This window comes from Dromiciops gliroides, chromosome 2 (assembly GCF_019393635.1).
Source record: "Dromiciops gliroides isolate mDroGli1 chromosome 2, mDroGli1.pri, whole genome shotgun sequence".
In the NCBI taxonomy this organism is placed as follows: domain Eukaryota; kingdom Metazoa; phylum Chordata; class Mammalia; order Microbiotheria; family Microbiotheriidae; genus Dromiciops; species Dromiciops gliroides.
Window position 1 is genome coordinate 426,670,929 of NC_057862.1, and position 15,937 is coordinate 426,686,865.

At 36.2% G+C, this 15,937-nt stretch overlaps 1 protein-coding gene across 7 annotated transcripts in view; it reads right to left on the minus strand.

The window, feature by feature from the left end:
* Positions 1–15,937, minus strand: part of RABGAP1 (RAB GTPase activating protein 1) — a 241,947-nt gene that overhangs the window by 138,438 nt on the left and 87,572 nt on the right. For all 7 annotated transcript variants that reach the window (XM_043981839.1, XM_043981838.1, XM_043981843.1 and 4 more), the window contains 4 exons: positions 12,901–13,011; positions 11,431–11,497; positions 6,672–6,774; positions 5,828–5,997 (listed from right to left, as the gene is read on the minus strand). In XM_043981839.1, coding sequence (XP_043837774.1) covers positions 5,828–5,997; positions 6,672–6,774; positions 11,431–11,497; positions 12,901–13,011 — 451 coding nt within the window. The remainder of the gene's footprint in view (positions 1–5,827; positions 5,998–6,671; positions 6,775–11,430; positions 11,498–12,900; positions 13,012–15,937) is intronic.

Sequence of the window (15,937 nt, forward strand, 5' to 3'; positions counted from 1 at the left end):
AAGTAATCTAGGATGCTCTTCTTATTCATTTGCTACTCTCTAAGCAACATGTGCTTAATGGAAAAGGGATATTAGGTTGCATATCTAACTGCATATAGGTCTGAACAAATGATATTAATGATATGAGGGTTACTGAACAGGGTTATCCTTGTTATCTCTTTCAAGGAATTTTGTGTGTATATGTGTGTATGATTTTGTGTAACGTTGATGTAGAGAGACTTAAGTGTCAATTTGCTCGACTAAATTAAATGCTTTTTTTTTACATTCAACAATCATGCTACTGATGAAATCACTAGGGAACAGAATGTGTCACTGGTTTTCATCAAGGAAACAAGTCTTAGAACTCTCAAGGAGGCTAATATAAAAGATAAGCTCTGATCCAATTAATTGTGACATATCTGAGGCAATGTGGTCAAAACACAAAGTAACCTTACAAAAGTAATCCAAGGAGTAAGGTTTTTGTCAACATCTCCAGTACTGCTTAGGGGGTAAAGGATGTTTTGGTGAAGTACCTATTATTCTGGCACTTAGCAAGGGCCTATTGCATGGTAATGATGTATAAGTGCTTGTTAACTGAGGACTATTATCCAATCAGAAATACAGAACCTCAGAGGTCATCTAATTCAAACTATACCCGAGAAAAATTCTTTCTTAATATAATATCCTTGACAAGGATCTGCCGGAAAATCTCTGGTGAAGGAGGGCCTTCTGAGGAAGCTAATTAAAAACTTTTTATCAGCTGTAATTACCTAAATGAGGACAGTGAAAAATATGTTGAAAACGAAGATTCAGGAATGAGAAATGAGATTCCAGAGGCTTACAGACTACAAAGAAGCTTCATACCTATATACCAAGCTTTCTTCAGAAATGGAGTCATACAGCATTGAATGGGCAAGCATCAAGTGACTTTAAAATGAAATGAACATTATAATATACAAGAAACGAATAGTTACCAAAGTGTGAATCATTTTTAATTAACTGTACAGTTAGATCATCAACTTATTAGAGCAGAGAACAAAATGATCATCAAATTAGGAGAATAAAAATGAGAAAGATATGGCATACAATTGAGACAACTGCAGGTTGTCTTATTTCAATAAGCTGTAGATGTGAAATAAATAGGGAATAGGTAAAAGAACAAATAGAAAAAAACACACAGAACTTTACTAAAAAAGGCTAACCAATGTAAATGTAACACAGAGCCCCAAGAAGCCTACAAACCACCTAAGCCAGCAAATGTTTACTCTCCTGATCAAAAGGAATACAGCAACTAAGGGCAACAACGGTTTAGGCTATCTACTCATTTAATAAATATTGTGGAAGAAGATGGTGGAATACATGATCATCATCACCTTATAAAGCAGATGATCCCAATGACATAAAATTCGAGGGGGCAAAATGAACAATTAAAAATGAAAACGATCTGTAAGGATTACTGTAACAACCTCTTTTACTGACCAATGACAAATGGAGCTACCACATTTGGACTCTTAAAGTGAGAGGCCAAAATAAAGAAGGAGAAAAGGCACTAAATAAGCCAAAGATGCGAAAAGAAGTTGGACTAAACCAAGTAAATAGAAAGAAGATCTGGGTTGGTGGTGAAATGATTTTTGAAGATATTGAGGACTCCTTTTGAGGTGCAACAGACTAAAAAAGTAGGCAACTAGCCAGGGCTTCTTAAGCTATCTAAAAAGGGGGAAGTTACTAAAGGCTTAGAAAAAAGTATCAGCAAAAAGGGAATTAAAAAAAATATCAATACCATCAATAAAGCTATTTTCCTATGTTGTCAAAACTTTTTGAGACCAATTTACCCAGGCATGTAGGACATCTCGATGAAGGTAACATTACTAACATTCAACAGAAGAATACATGTTTATGGTCAGATAACTAATATGCAGAGAAAATACAAGATTACACTAAACTTGTTTACTATTAAAAATATTTGGGTAGAGCAGAATGACATCTTAAAGGCTTTCCCTCCCAATAAGCTGTCAACCATGCCTATGTCAGTATCATACAGGATTCCTTGAAAGAGGTAACAATAAAGATAACACCACCCAGTGATCTTCTGATTATTGCTATCAAACAGTCATAAAATAGAGATACTTCTCACTAATGGTTTTTGCCACTTTCAAGGATGATTTTTAGTAAAGAGTTAAAATCAAAGTGAGAGTAAAGTCCCTATGGATGGCGAAGTCCTCCAGAAGATTTTGTTGGCAGATGACACTGTGCTCACTGTATCAAACTATAGAACTTTATAAATCCTAAGTGAGATCTACTCAAAATACTTTGGCTTTATTAGCCACTTGGGGAAAAACTAAGCAGATGAAGAATTCCTATTATCCAGACTAAGATTTACATTTGGGTAGACAACTCATAGATCTGGCACCTCAGTACATATTTCTTGGACAAATGCTATGGCTAGATAATAAGCTAGAATTAGAATTGAAAAAGTATAATAGATTGGATTGCCTTGGAAGTTTTGCAGGGCTTTTAATGATTCCTAATTTCTTTCTTTTTTTTTTTGGTGGTGGGGCAATGAGGGTTAAGTGACTTGCCCAGGGTCACACAGCCAGTAAGTGTCAAGTGTCTGAGGCCAGATTTGAACTCAGGTCATCCTGAATCCAGGCCTGGTGTTTATCCACTGCACCACCTAGCTGCCCCCCTAATTTCTTTCTGAAATAAAAGCCCACCTTTTTAAACATCAGATGTTGCATGATTGTGAGTCACTGAAATCCTGTTTCTGTAGAATTAAAGTTAAGGGTCACCTAAAGACAAGAGGTACATAGTGGGCATGAGCAGGCTGCAGGATATTATTAATAAAGAGTTGTAGTGGAGAAATGCTGTAAAGGATATCATCAGCAAGCTGTATGACTGGAAAAGAGGTGAGCTGTTTATGTAGAGGAATAAGGAATAACCAAGAGGTGCTGTGCATGCTCCAATGTTTTCATTTTAAATAATTTTTGTTTTAATTTAATAGTTTTAATTTTAAAATATCTGGAAGAAAGCAGCCAGCATACTAGGATACCTTTGTGGAGGATTTATGGGAAAGCATGAACAATAGTCACAAAGCAAGAAATTAATGGATTGTAATCTGCAACAATGAGTGGAGAATCGACATTGATGAAATCAAAGAATCACTAAAGTTTTAAATTAACTGCTAGTTTTTCCTCACTGAATCTCTCTCCTTACAACTTCTATCCTTTGATCTTATTTCCATGCTCTGGGGCCAAGAAGAACAAGTGAAAAGAAAACCTCAATAATATGCCACAAATTAATGGAAATGGTTCTGAGGGATACTAGAATCCTTTGCCTTAATTTTAAACTCTACAAACAATCTCCTGATGTATAAATGATATATCAACTATCTCTCACCCACAATATCCAAGCTGTTGCCATGGCCTTCAATTTCATCTTGCAACATCTTTCAAATACATACCCTCTTTTCCTCTGATACTTCCACTATTCTAATGCGGACCATCATCATTTCATGCCTAGATTACTGCATTAGCCTGCTTGTGGGTCTGCCTTCCTCCAGTCTCTCCCTATTCCACTCCATCCTCCATTTAGATGCCAAAGTGATTTTCCTAAAACACAGGTCTGGGCATGTTACCACCCCTAGTAATGCTCCCTATTGTCTCCAAGAGCAAATATAAAATTGGTTGGTATTCAGTCTTTTGTAACTTAGTCCCCTTCTACTTTTCCAGTCTTGTTATACCTCACTTTCTGCCACATACTCTGATCCAGAGGTATTGGCCTCCTGGCTGTTCCACAAACAAGTCTCTCCATCTCTCAGCTGTGGGCATTTTCTCTGGCTCCCCCTCCTTTACTCTAATTTCTGACCTCCCTGGTTTCCTTTAAGTCCCGACTAAAATCGCACCTCCTACAGGAAAACCTCCTCTAAACCCCAACCCCAAGCAAGCTCTATGCAGGATAAATAGGAATACACTTGTATACATATGTAGATGTATGTATAAATGTATATACACACACACACACACACACACACACACACACACACACACACTCACATATATATATTTGCATGTCATCTCCCCCATTACATTGTAAACTCCTTGAGCTCCTTGTCTTTTGTCTCTTTTTGTGTTCCTAGTTAAGCTTAGCATAGTGCCTGGCCCATAGTAGGCAATTAATAAATGTTTATTTAAATGAAATGAAAATGGGTCCCCTTAATGGGCCTAATTAGGATTGGCTACCTGTTACAGATGAAATTACTAGTATCTTTTTTTTTTTTTTTTGCAGGGCAATGGGGGTTAAGTGACTTGCCCAGGGTCACACAGCTAGTAAGTGTCAAGTGTCTGAAGCCGGATTTGAACTCAGGTACTCCTGAATCCAGGGCCGGTGCTTTATCCACTGCGCCACCTAGCCGCCCCCTAGTATCTTTCATTTTAAATAAACTGACATTTAGGTTTATTAGTTATTCACCTGTAAGTCTGATTAGCATTAGCTCTTTCCCTAGAGCCTGAACTAATGAAATCAGTTTTCTGAACTTTCAAAGTCAGTACTATCCACTTAAGGTTCTGACTGAGAAAGGATCAAAGAACCTACTGTTCTTTCTTTTAACCGCAAAACTGCCACAATATGTTCCTAAAGGTCATATATAAAACAAAATATTTAAAGCAGCATACTTTTAGGTAGCCAAATTTTAAAAAAGCAAACATACTGGGTGTCCCATCTATTGGGGAATGGCCAAACTGTGCTACATGCAAAATTATTTTATCATAAGAAATGATAAATTTAAAGAATTTAGAAAGAAATAAGAAGACTGGAACAATGTGATGCAGAGTGAAGAAAGCAAGACTAAGAGAAAAATTTATACAATGACTATAATAATGTGAATGATATTTTTAAAATGCAATCAAACTCTGAAGAACTGCAAAACTCTGACCCTATAGAAATGAAATGGAAACATTTTCCTGCCCTCTGTAGAGAGGTGGGGACTAAGGATGTGGAGAGGCATATATACTCAGATTCAGTTGCTGTGTCTTTGGTTGGCTTTGCTTTGATGTTTTCCTTCATTACAAGGAAAGGTTTCAATGGGATAGGGATATAGGGAAATTATTTTGATGTAAAAAAGGGGGGGAATATAATTTTAAAAACAGGGGCAGCTAGATGGCGCAGTGGTTAAAGTACCGGCTCTGGATTCAGGAGTACCTGAGTTCAAATCCGGCTTCAGACACTTGACACTTACTAGCTGTGTGACCCTGGGCAAGTCACTTAACCCCCATTGCCTGCAAAAAAAAAAAAAATGAAATAGGGGCAGCTAGATGGCACAATGGATGGGGCACCGGCCCTGGATTCAGGAAGACCTGAGTTCAAATCTGGCCTCAGACACTTGACACTTACTAGCTGTGTGACCCTGGGCAAGTCACTTAACCCCCTTTGCCCTGCAAAAAAAAAAAAAAAAAAGAAATAATAGGTTCCAAAAGATTGCTCCTTTATAAGTTTTAGTTAATAATATTTTAGATGCTCTACTTTTATCTTCTACAAAATGCAAACAATACTGTTTGTATTATACTATTTCATAGTGCTTGGCAAAATTTCCATTATCAAAGAAATGTAAGCTCTTATTACTTAAGAAAAATATTTATAAAATAAAAAACAACGATGTTCCCAAATCCAAGAGCAAACTCCTGAATGGGACAAAGTCAACGTTTATCAATACATATACTTAAAAATATAGATAGCAGGAAATAAAATGAGTTTCTCTAATTTTAGGGTACTGGATCAAATAAATGCCTTTGAACTGACCAAGAAGTTCTAGACTTATTTTTTACCATAAGAATTGTGCAGAAGGAATTAGTACCTGTTTTAGCTTCAAAAAAAAGTTTTCAGTAGTGCTACGTTTGCTGAAGGGCCAGAATAGCCTTTCATTAGGTGAACAAACTCGGACTTTTGTCTCCAGAAGAAATCGGACAGGTTCCTGCACTTCTGTTATGACCAAATCAACAGCTGCAGTCATGAACAGCACTTTGTCTGAAGACAGAGAGAGAAAAGGAAAGCAACTTATTTTCATCCTTATGACAAACATGTTCCTCTTAATTCTGCAAAATAAACTTTAGCAAATTTTGACACAGTAGCATATAATAAAATAATTAAAACAAGTCTCCATTAAGGAATTATATATCTTTGAAATATTAAGACTAATATGTAATCAAAGCAAGATAAACTGTGATCCAATTAATTGTAATATGTGTGAAGCAATGCTCTTCATCAAGGCAAAGAGGAAGACTGAAACCCAAGTACTTTGCAGTAACTTTCCATCTAAGAACAGTATTTGGCTTACAGCTCAAATCATATTTCAACAACTTCTAATAGACTGGAACTTTAAAAAAATGTGGAGATTATTTAGTCTACCTCCTTCATTTTACAGAAGAAGAAACTGAGGTAGCAAGGTCATAATTTGCACAAAATCACAAAGCTAATTAGTAGGAGAATCAGGAGTAGCTTTTTATTAGAAATAGGTTGTTTCAGTTATAGGCAGAATATGGGCTTGGACTTAGGTAATGTTGAGTTTCTGTTGTTGTTTCAATGATATCTGCTGTAACACAATCTGAGCTGTGTTGACCTTGTGCCAATGATAACAACAGTCTGAAGCTTATTGGGGAGGGGGGAGGCATGAACACAAACATCTGTGAGTGAGAAAATACCTTTTGGTGTTTCTTCATTTACAACCTGGAAGTGTGGGGATTTTGGGTTCCAGCTACCAGTAATGATGTAAGACTTCCCATCTGAACTTTTCCCCATAGATTCCTAAGGAAAAGAGTGAAAGTAAGCCTGAGCCAAAATGTGACCTAGCGATAGTTAATGTTCATTTTGCTGTCTCTTCAAAAATAGTAGCTGATATTTATATGCTTATTACAATTTATAAAACAAATTACATATTCTCTTGATACATACAATAATCCAGTGAGAATAGTAGGATAAGGATTAACAATAGCATTTTGTAGATGAGGAAACAGAGGTACAGACAGGGCAATTTGTCAGAATGGCCCTTATTGGATGGGTCTGAAACTTCAGTGTAGAGACACCAAGAATAAAGGTCTTTCAATTGTGCTGAATATTCTCATAGAAAGTGAAATTAGAGTTGCACATACAAAAAAGTGAGCTCAAGGGAATAAATGTCCAAGCACTTTGCTTTATGAAGTTGGTGAGTTCCTAAATAGTTACTTTTAAAAGGAATGGCTTTAAAATGAATAAAACTTGGGGCAGCTAGGTGGTGCAGTGGATAAAGCACCGGCCCTGGATTCAGGAGGACCTGAGTTCAAATCCAGCCTCAGACACTTAACACTTACTGGCTGTGTAACCCTGGGCAAGTCACTTAACCCCAACTGCCTCACCAAAAAAAAAAAAAAAAAAAAGAATAAAACTTTAAATATAGTAGATGAACCCAACATTTAAAGGCATCCTAAGGCACATCCTTGTACAAAACAAAAAAAGTCCCTTAATTTATCTGTTTTGTAAAACTGGATTTTCCCATCTCAGGTTAGCTAAAAAGTGAGTTACAGAAGCATTAGTGTTAAGCAGGGACTCAGGAGTTTGGAAAGACAACATTTTATATATGGAGAGAAAGTGTCTAAAAAGTACAAAGTTTAATTCTAAAAAAGAGTCTTTCTACAAATAATAAAAGAGATCCATTATGTTGATACAGAAGTTTGGAGAATACAAAATACTTCCACATACATCATCTTGTTTGATTTACAGAATCACAGAATGTTAGTTTGAAGGGCTCTTAGAGAATACCCAGCATGACTCTTCACTTTATAAGGTAGAAGACTGAAAGGCAGGAAAGCTGACTAACCTGCCATTAAGTCACTACTAAGGTACAGGGCATGGTGTAGTGGGAAAAGGACTGGGCTTGATCAGTTTGTGACCCAGGGCAATCACATACCTCTAAAATTAACAATGGCTGTGGTACACAATACGGTTGTCACCAAAATTCAGTGAGATAATGTATATAAAACACTTTGTAAACCTCAAGCATTATATACATCAGTTATTCTTGTTGTTAGTACAGAAAAAAAAACCAAGCTAAATGATCACAGTTTGCAAACACTTGATTTCTCTGCAAAACTTTGCTTTGCTCAGCAATAGCACCAGCTTATTTTGAGACTACAACTACATAGCAAAACAATTTGGAGAATGATAACCTAATGTTATAGGCAATATATTCTCATAAAACAACAGAATACAGGGGAAGGAAAAACAAATCTGCAGAAAGAAAAACAACTCTCCTGCACAACTGATAGTATTCACTTCATAAGAACATACATTGTTGACATGGAAGGAAAAGAGAACCAAAAATTGAATGAAACAGACTGCCAGCTCTACAGCCAATTCTTCTCAACTACATTAAAGGAGAACCCCTACATCTGGACTCTAACACTTTGGATATGCTGCATGAAGAGGGAGGCAGTGTTCTCACTCATCTCTCAAATCACTGAGTATCTTGTGTGCATGGGCCAGGCACCGTGCAAAGAGCTTGGCATAGAAAGAAAGATTTAAAAAATCCCAAACACAAAAAAACCTTGCTCTCAGAAAGTTCCATCTAATAGGGAAAAAAAAATGAGCTAGACAGGAACAAAGGCATGAAGAGGATATCTGTGTGGAGGCAACACAAGTTTTAAAGCATCTCATGATTCAATACTCAAGTTATCTCCATGATGGAATTGTTTGGCTCACCAAACACCTCTTGGCTTTTCACGTTTTCAGGCAACATGAAGTATTCCTTAAAAAAATAGAACTGCTCCAGTGTGAAAAGTCCGGATTAAACAAATCTGAAGAGGCAGAAAGGGTCTCATGACCTGGATCAGAAGGCTAGGGGTCAGGGAGAGAGAACCCTAAGAGCTGTGCAGAGGACCAAGGGTAAAAAAAAAACCCTCTAAGCAGATGCAACTGAGAAACAAACAGGAAACTCTTCCCAAAGAGTGAGTTGGGTAATCTTTGGAGGAAACACCTGCTTATTGTATAAGGAATGATGATGTAGATCCACAAGTACTGACAGGTGGGACATAGCCAATAAAAGTTAGATGGAAGAAGTAAGCATTGTACATTGTAGGTTGATGACTCCCTGCTAAGGGGTATTAAGGCAGCTATTTTATCAACCTTATAACAGCTGACTACTACCCACTTTTGGTGGAAATTCATGTGGACATAAATGACATTGTCAGAAAGAAACTAGACAGTATTATTAAACATTATGAAGTCTTGGAAAAGAAACTGAGGACCATATTAAAGGCAAAGATGATGTTTTCATTACCACTGCTCATCAAAGGTGAGGGATTCAGAAGGGAAAAGTAGACTTGGAAAGTAGGCAATTAGTTTAGAAGATGGTATTTGAAAAATGGGCTCTGGATTTTTGTAATATGGCATAAAACATAAGAGGTCGGCCAGTAAAGAAGAATGAAAATGGGTGATGGCATATTATATATATGGAACAGTAAGCAGGTCAGCTGAACAAACCAGCATGTGTAGGAGAATGATATATAAGGTTGGAAAGATAGACTACAGTTATGTTCTGAAGAGCTTTAAATGCCAAAGAATTTAGTATTTGAACCTTAATATAATTGGGAACCACTGGCATTTATTGAGTCCAGGGAAATAACATAGTCAGATCTGTACTTTAGGATATTCTCTTTAGTAGCTCTGAAATGGGACAAATTTGGAGGATACAGGACCAGTCTAGGCAAACTGGTGATGGGGGGTGGAGGCTATGTGAAGCTGGGAGAGTGGAAAGACAGTTGTTCTCTTAACAAAATTAGGGAAGTTCACAAAAGGGGTTGATTTTTTGGGTAAAGGTGAATTTTGTTTGGGGAATATTGAGTTTGAGAATATCCAGTTGGGAATGTCCAAGTGGCAACTGGTAATGAGGGACTAAAACTCAAGAGAGGAACTAGGGCTAGATATACAATCTGGCTGTCATCTGCTATTAAGGATGAGGGTTGAGAAAAAGTCAATACACTTGGCAATTAAGAGATCATTAGTAACTTTGGAGAGACCAGCTTCAGTTGAGTGAAGAAGTATAAAGAACACTATAAAAATATTAAAGATCAGAAAATGAGGTGGGTTGGTCATGTAATAAGAATGAAAAGCAAGAGAAGAGTTATGGCCTGGTAATATTCAAAACTGAAAAGAATCAAAGGAACACCTCCAAGAGGCTGAGGATTAAGTAGCATGTGGGGGTGGCTAGGTGGCACAGTGGATAGAGCACCCACCCTGGATTCAGGAGTACCTGAGTTCAGATCCAGCCTCAGACACTTGACACTTACTGGCTGTGTGACCCTGGGAAAGTCACTTGACCCCCACTGCCCCGCAAAAAAAAAAAAAAGGATTAAGTAGCATGAAAGAGTAGAGATTTTCACTGTGTACCTAACTACTGAATTTTTAGGTACACATATCCCCTTCTCACTTGGACTAATCCAATAGCCTCCTAATTGATCTTCCTTCATGTCTCTCTACACTTCAATCCTTACTCTACATGCACCAATGTGACTTTCCTAAAGCACAGTTTTAACCATTACTCCCTTATTCCACAAATTCCATTGGCTTTCTATTGCTTCTAGAATCTCCTCTACTTAGTATGGTCTATTTCTTGTTGTTCAACAAGATAGTTAAAATAGATAAGGAGTTCTTAACTTTGGTTCATGAATTTGTTTTTAAAAATTAATTTTATAATCATAATTCAATACATTTTCTTTTGTAATTTTATGCATTTAAAAAATTATTTGGAGAAGGCTTTACCAGATTACCAAAAAGGTTCATGACACAAAAAGAGTTAAGAACCCCTAGACTATATATAACTTCTAAGGGAACTTCTACCCGCAAATCTTACAAAACTATAGTCCTGTGAAAAATCTATAATTTTAAAAGATGTGGATACTCCCACATAGACAAAAGAAAGCTAGAGCTTGAAGGGACCTTAGAGATCATCTGGCTCAATCCTTTCATTTTATGGTGAGAAACAGAGGCCTAGAGAAACTAAGGAAGCAGCTAGATGGCTCAGTGGATAGAGCACTAGGCCTGGAGTCAGGAAGACCTGAGTTCAAATCCAGCCTCTGACATTAGCTGTGTGACCCTGGGCAACTCACTTAACCTCCGTTTGCCTTAATCCACTGGAGAAGGAAATGGCAAACTACTCTTTGCCAAGAAAACCCCATGGACATATTGATGTGATAAGGTCAAGAAGAGTTGGACCTGACTAAATGATTGAATAACAAGAGAAGATAAATGACTTGTCACATAGATAGTATATAACCCTATATAAGTGTCATCTGAACCTAGATATGCTGACTCTAAGTCTAGTGATTCTCTCTCAAAGTATGGTTGTAAGCATGTGGAGGGAGAGAAGAGTAAGCTTTTCTTTACTAAGAAAATTAAATATATAAACCTGCCATCAAAATGTGATCATACCAGATCTAATAAGTGCATGTCACTATTCCGCACATCTTTTCCAGGGCTAAGGAGAAGGCCAAAACATCTGCAAAAAATAAGTACCAACATTAATTTAGAAAAAGAAAACCACATGTAGTAAATAAAATTTAAAATACAAAGCAACTGGTCAATTTATGATGCTCTCATTGAAAAATTGAAGTTTATCCCTCAATGGAGGTTTTCCTCAAATATTTCACTGTGAGAGTTGGAATAAAATCCCCTGCTGGGAGGAACATTTTGTGAGCTCTAGCCTGAGGACAAGCCATGTGGCCTTGGTGTCAGGAAGTGACATTTGCTTGTGGGTACTGTCGATCAAAGCTATCAGCCAATTAGCTTGGAGCTGTGTGTGTGTGTGGATGGCCCTGTTTCCGTTTTTGCGGGAGGCTTCTGGGATGAAGAAGGGGCAAGGGGCTCTCGCTCTTTTCACCTAAGACCTCAGCTTGGCTGGAGCAGAGATACTGGCTCCCTTAGATAGATAGATGAAGGAACTTTGGCCTTTTTCTCTCTCCTCACCAAATTCTCATGCTCAGTGCAGGTAGGTGGCACAGTGGATAGAGCACCGGCCCTGGATTCAGGAGGACTTGAGTTCAAATCCGGCCTCAGACCCTTGACACTTACTAGCTGTGTGACCCTGGACAAGTCATTTAACCCCAATTGCCTCACCACCCCCCAAAAAAATATTCTTATGCTCCTTAATACTTAAAAGTCTAAACTCTTGCTAAAGCTTATAATTTATGGCGACCACTCATTAGATTTTTAGACAGTCTAGCTAGAATTTTAGCCCTGTACAAATAGCAACTTTACATTACCATGACATGCTGGTGATCCAGGGTTTTTAAAGGTTGTACCCAGCAGAGTGAAAGATATGGTAGATAAAATTAAGTTAGAAATCCTCAATGGATAATGTATCATTTGAGGATCAGGAAAGTAAAATGAAGAGTGGTTCATTACCAAAGAATTTGCTACAAGTTGAATATTTTGGCAATGGCAACTCACCAAAACCATATACTTAAGGTATAGAAGAACAGCTATCAGTATTGGAGGAAAGGATACCCATATTAACAAAATTACAGATTCCTAAAATGTTAATGAGTTCTAATCTCACATATTTATGATTGGCAAAAATCTCAATGAAAACAAAAAAGATAAATAAGCACCATAAAATTGAAAAATGAGATCATCTTTTATTTAGTAAAACATGCCAGGGCAAAACCCAGGAGAGATACTGCAGGTTGGAATGAGTTACTAGAGTCTTAAAAAAATTGTCAAAACTTGCCAAGTACAACAATGAATTTTATTTCCTTCCTATCTCCCCACCAATTGTTGCTTTATATGTATTTGTTGAATGTCGAGATAAGATAAAGGTAAAATGAAAATTTTTATTCTCTATTAAATATTTTAAAGAATTTCAAGTTATCCTGAAGTTTTCAAGATGTTGAAAATGCTTACCTTTCAATGATAAGTTCTTTGTTACTTGTCTGTTGGACATAAATAACAATCTTCTTGTCAATTCCCTGTCGAAGTTTGAAGCACTGCCTGTCCTTGTCTTTAGGAACTGCACTATAAACAAAAAAAGAAAACAAAACAACAAAAAAAGTTTCATTAATTCAAATAAAAGATTATGAGTTTATTATTATCCTAAGTAAACTGATAAAACTAAGTAAATTTACTTTCAAATTTATATGCTATTTTACTACCTCATATGCCTCATACGTGGCAATTATAACTGCATTATAGCATTATTACAAAATGTTATTAATATAACACAATTTATTTAACTATTCCCCTACTTCCAGATATTTAGGTTACTTCCAGTTTAATTTTTTTTTCATTCACAAATAATGCTGTGAAAATATCTGAATAGACAGTTATTTTCCTTGCCTTTATTAACATTTTCAAGGTATATTTCTAATACAAGGGCAAAAGTAATAATTATTTTTGTTAACTTGTACTGTCAAAAGTGCTTTCCAAAGAGTCTACAAGTTGGCAATTGTACTAGCAATGACCGAATGTACTTGTTCCTCCACAATCCATAAGCAAAGAGTTTGAGTGCTTTTGATTATTTTTGCAAATTTACTGGGTATGAGGATTTAATTTAAATTTAAGTAATGAGATTTAACTGCTTTCAAAGTTGATTTAATTTGCATGTCTTTAATAATCATGAAGCTGAGCACTTCTTTCAGTAATTATTAAACCTTGAAAATTGTCTTACTGCTTTTATTAATTTTGGATAGTGTTTTTTTGTTTTATGTATATCACGTAGAATAACTTTTTTTTTTTTAAGGCCACAATAATCTATTTAACCCTACAGGAAAGTAGGAGGGGAAGAGGATAAGGAGGGAAGGGTAAATGAAGGGAGGGTAGAGCGGGGGAGGGGGCAGTCAGTAGCAAAACACTTTTGAGGAGGATTAGGGCAAAATAACACAGACAGAGTAAATATCATTGGAAGGGAATGGGATGGAGGAAAATAGTTATGATGATTGACTACAATGTCAAAGCATATGGTACCTACTCTGTTGGGCTATTGTGAAGAAAATTCTCTGTTAAGTTCAAGGTACTATATAAAAATTATGATGCTATCAGAAAAACCTGGAAAGACCCACATGAACTGAAGTAGAGAGAAATATACTGTACACAAAATAACGGCATTAGTGTAAGATGATCTGCTAAGAAGCACGTGGTTATCTTCAGCAAGGCAATGAGCCAATATAACTCTGAAGAACTTATGAAAATTGCAGTCCATCTACAGAGAAAGAACTGATGGTATTTGAAAACAGACTGAAACACATTTTTTTTTTGACAATTCCTTAATCTGAAGTTTTGTTTTTGTCTGTTTTTTCTCACAACCTAGATAATGAAGAATTGCCTTCCATGACTACTCATGTATAATTTATGTTGAATTGTTTGAGTTCTTGGAGCGGGGCTGGGAGGGGAGGGAGGAAGAGAAGTTGGAACACAACATTTTTTTTTTTTAAATTGATGTCAAAATTTGCTTTTACATTTAATTTGGAAAATAAGTCTAAAAAAAAAGAAAAGAAAAACAGTTAAACAAACAAACGAAAAATAAAATAAAAAGGCCTCAAACCCTAAATCTTTATGCTTTCTTTTTTTTCCCTTGGAAAAATAATGAAGCTCAGAGAAGGTAAATGACTTGTCCAAGGTCAAAGATGTAATAAATAGGAGAGCTAGGATTTGAAATCAGCTCCTGATTCTAAAACTAGTACTCTTTCTATTATACACTACTGTACTTAAAGTAGTTTTAAATGATAAAACTAATTAATCTTAAAAAGGTAGCAATAAAATAGCTTAAGATGGATTTGTTAAACTGCATTCAAGTTTTGTATCAGGGAACACTCGTTTAAGCTCTAAAAAGGCAAAAAAGAAATAATAGCTGTGATCTTTACTCTTTTTCTCAGTTTCATTTGTTTAATGGAATAAATGGCATGTTAAAAAAAACACCTATTAGAGAGTTATTAGGATGTGGTACATACTATTTCTTCAGGAGAAGGATTACAGTGAATAATTTAAAGGCATGTGATTCACAATGTACTCTGATTTGAGTTTAATAGTGAGGTCAACCTAGGATAAGAGACAGACCTTACATTTTAAAATTATTTTTTATGAACCAAATAATTAACTCTTCTATTTTAACAATGTTAAGATAATCATCCATTAAAGTCCTACTCCAACATCTGATCCTGGCATGGAAGTCCTTTCCTAGTAGAAAAAGCTAATTTGTGCTAGCAGAACCTAAGCCTGACAATAGATTAGGTGTCCATGGTCAGAAGTTTGATTTAGCTAAATTAGGAGGAGTTCATCACCTGAGGGCTGGCTATCACATAAAGAACTTTTATTTGGACCACAAATTATCATGAAGACCATCTACTGAGGCATGATAATATAATTTGCATCAGGAGATTTCATACCCAGGAAGTTGAAAATCTTTTGCTGTATGAACATAGCATTCTCCACTTGAGCTTTACTTTCTATACTTGTCAGGGTATGGAGGTGATACTGGGTTTTCAAAGACTATATAGCACCATAGTGCACATTCTGGTAGGTCCCATAAAGCTAGAAAGGTCTGTGGGCCATGCAACAGACTGTCATTTTTGAAACAGCCTAGTTCAGAGAGACATCACAAAAAAGACTGGCTAGCAGGTAATGAAATTGGCAAGAACAATTCATGAAACTATCTAGTAAGCCATTGTAATATGTGTTAGGGAGCAACTATCCACAAGGATAAAACCAATGATTTTTAGAAGTAATAAAGTTATATATATAAGTCATATATTTATATATGACATTTTTCTGTCACTGTTTTTATATTCATAATTTCATTTGATCTTCACAACACTTTTGTGAAATAGTGTATTTGATAAATGAAGAATCGGATCACAGGAGCACGGATTTAGAGATGAAAGGGACTGCTGAGGACATCTAGTCCAAACATAATTCATCCCTAGATATGAAGAGCCTTGCCTAAGAT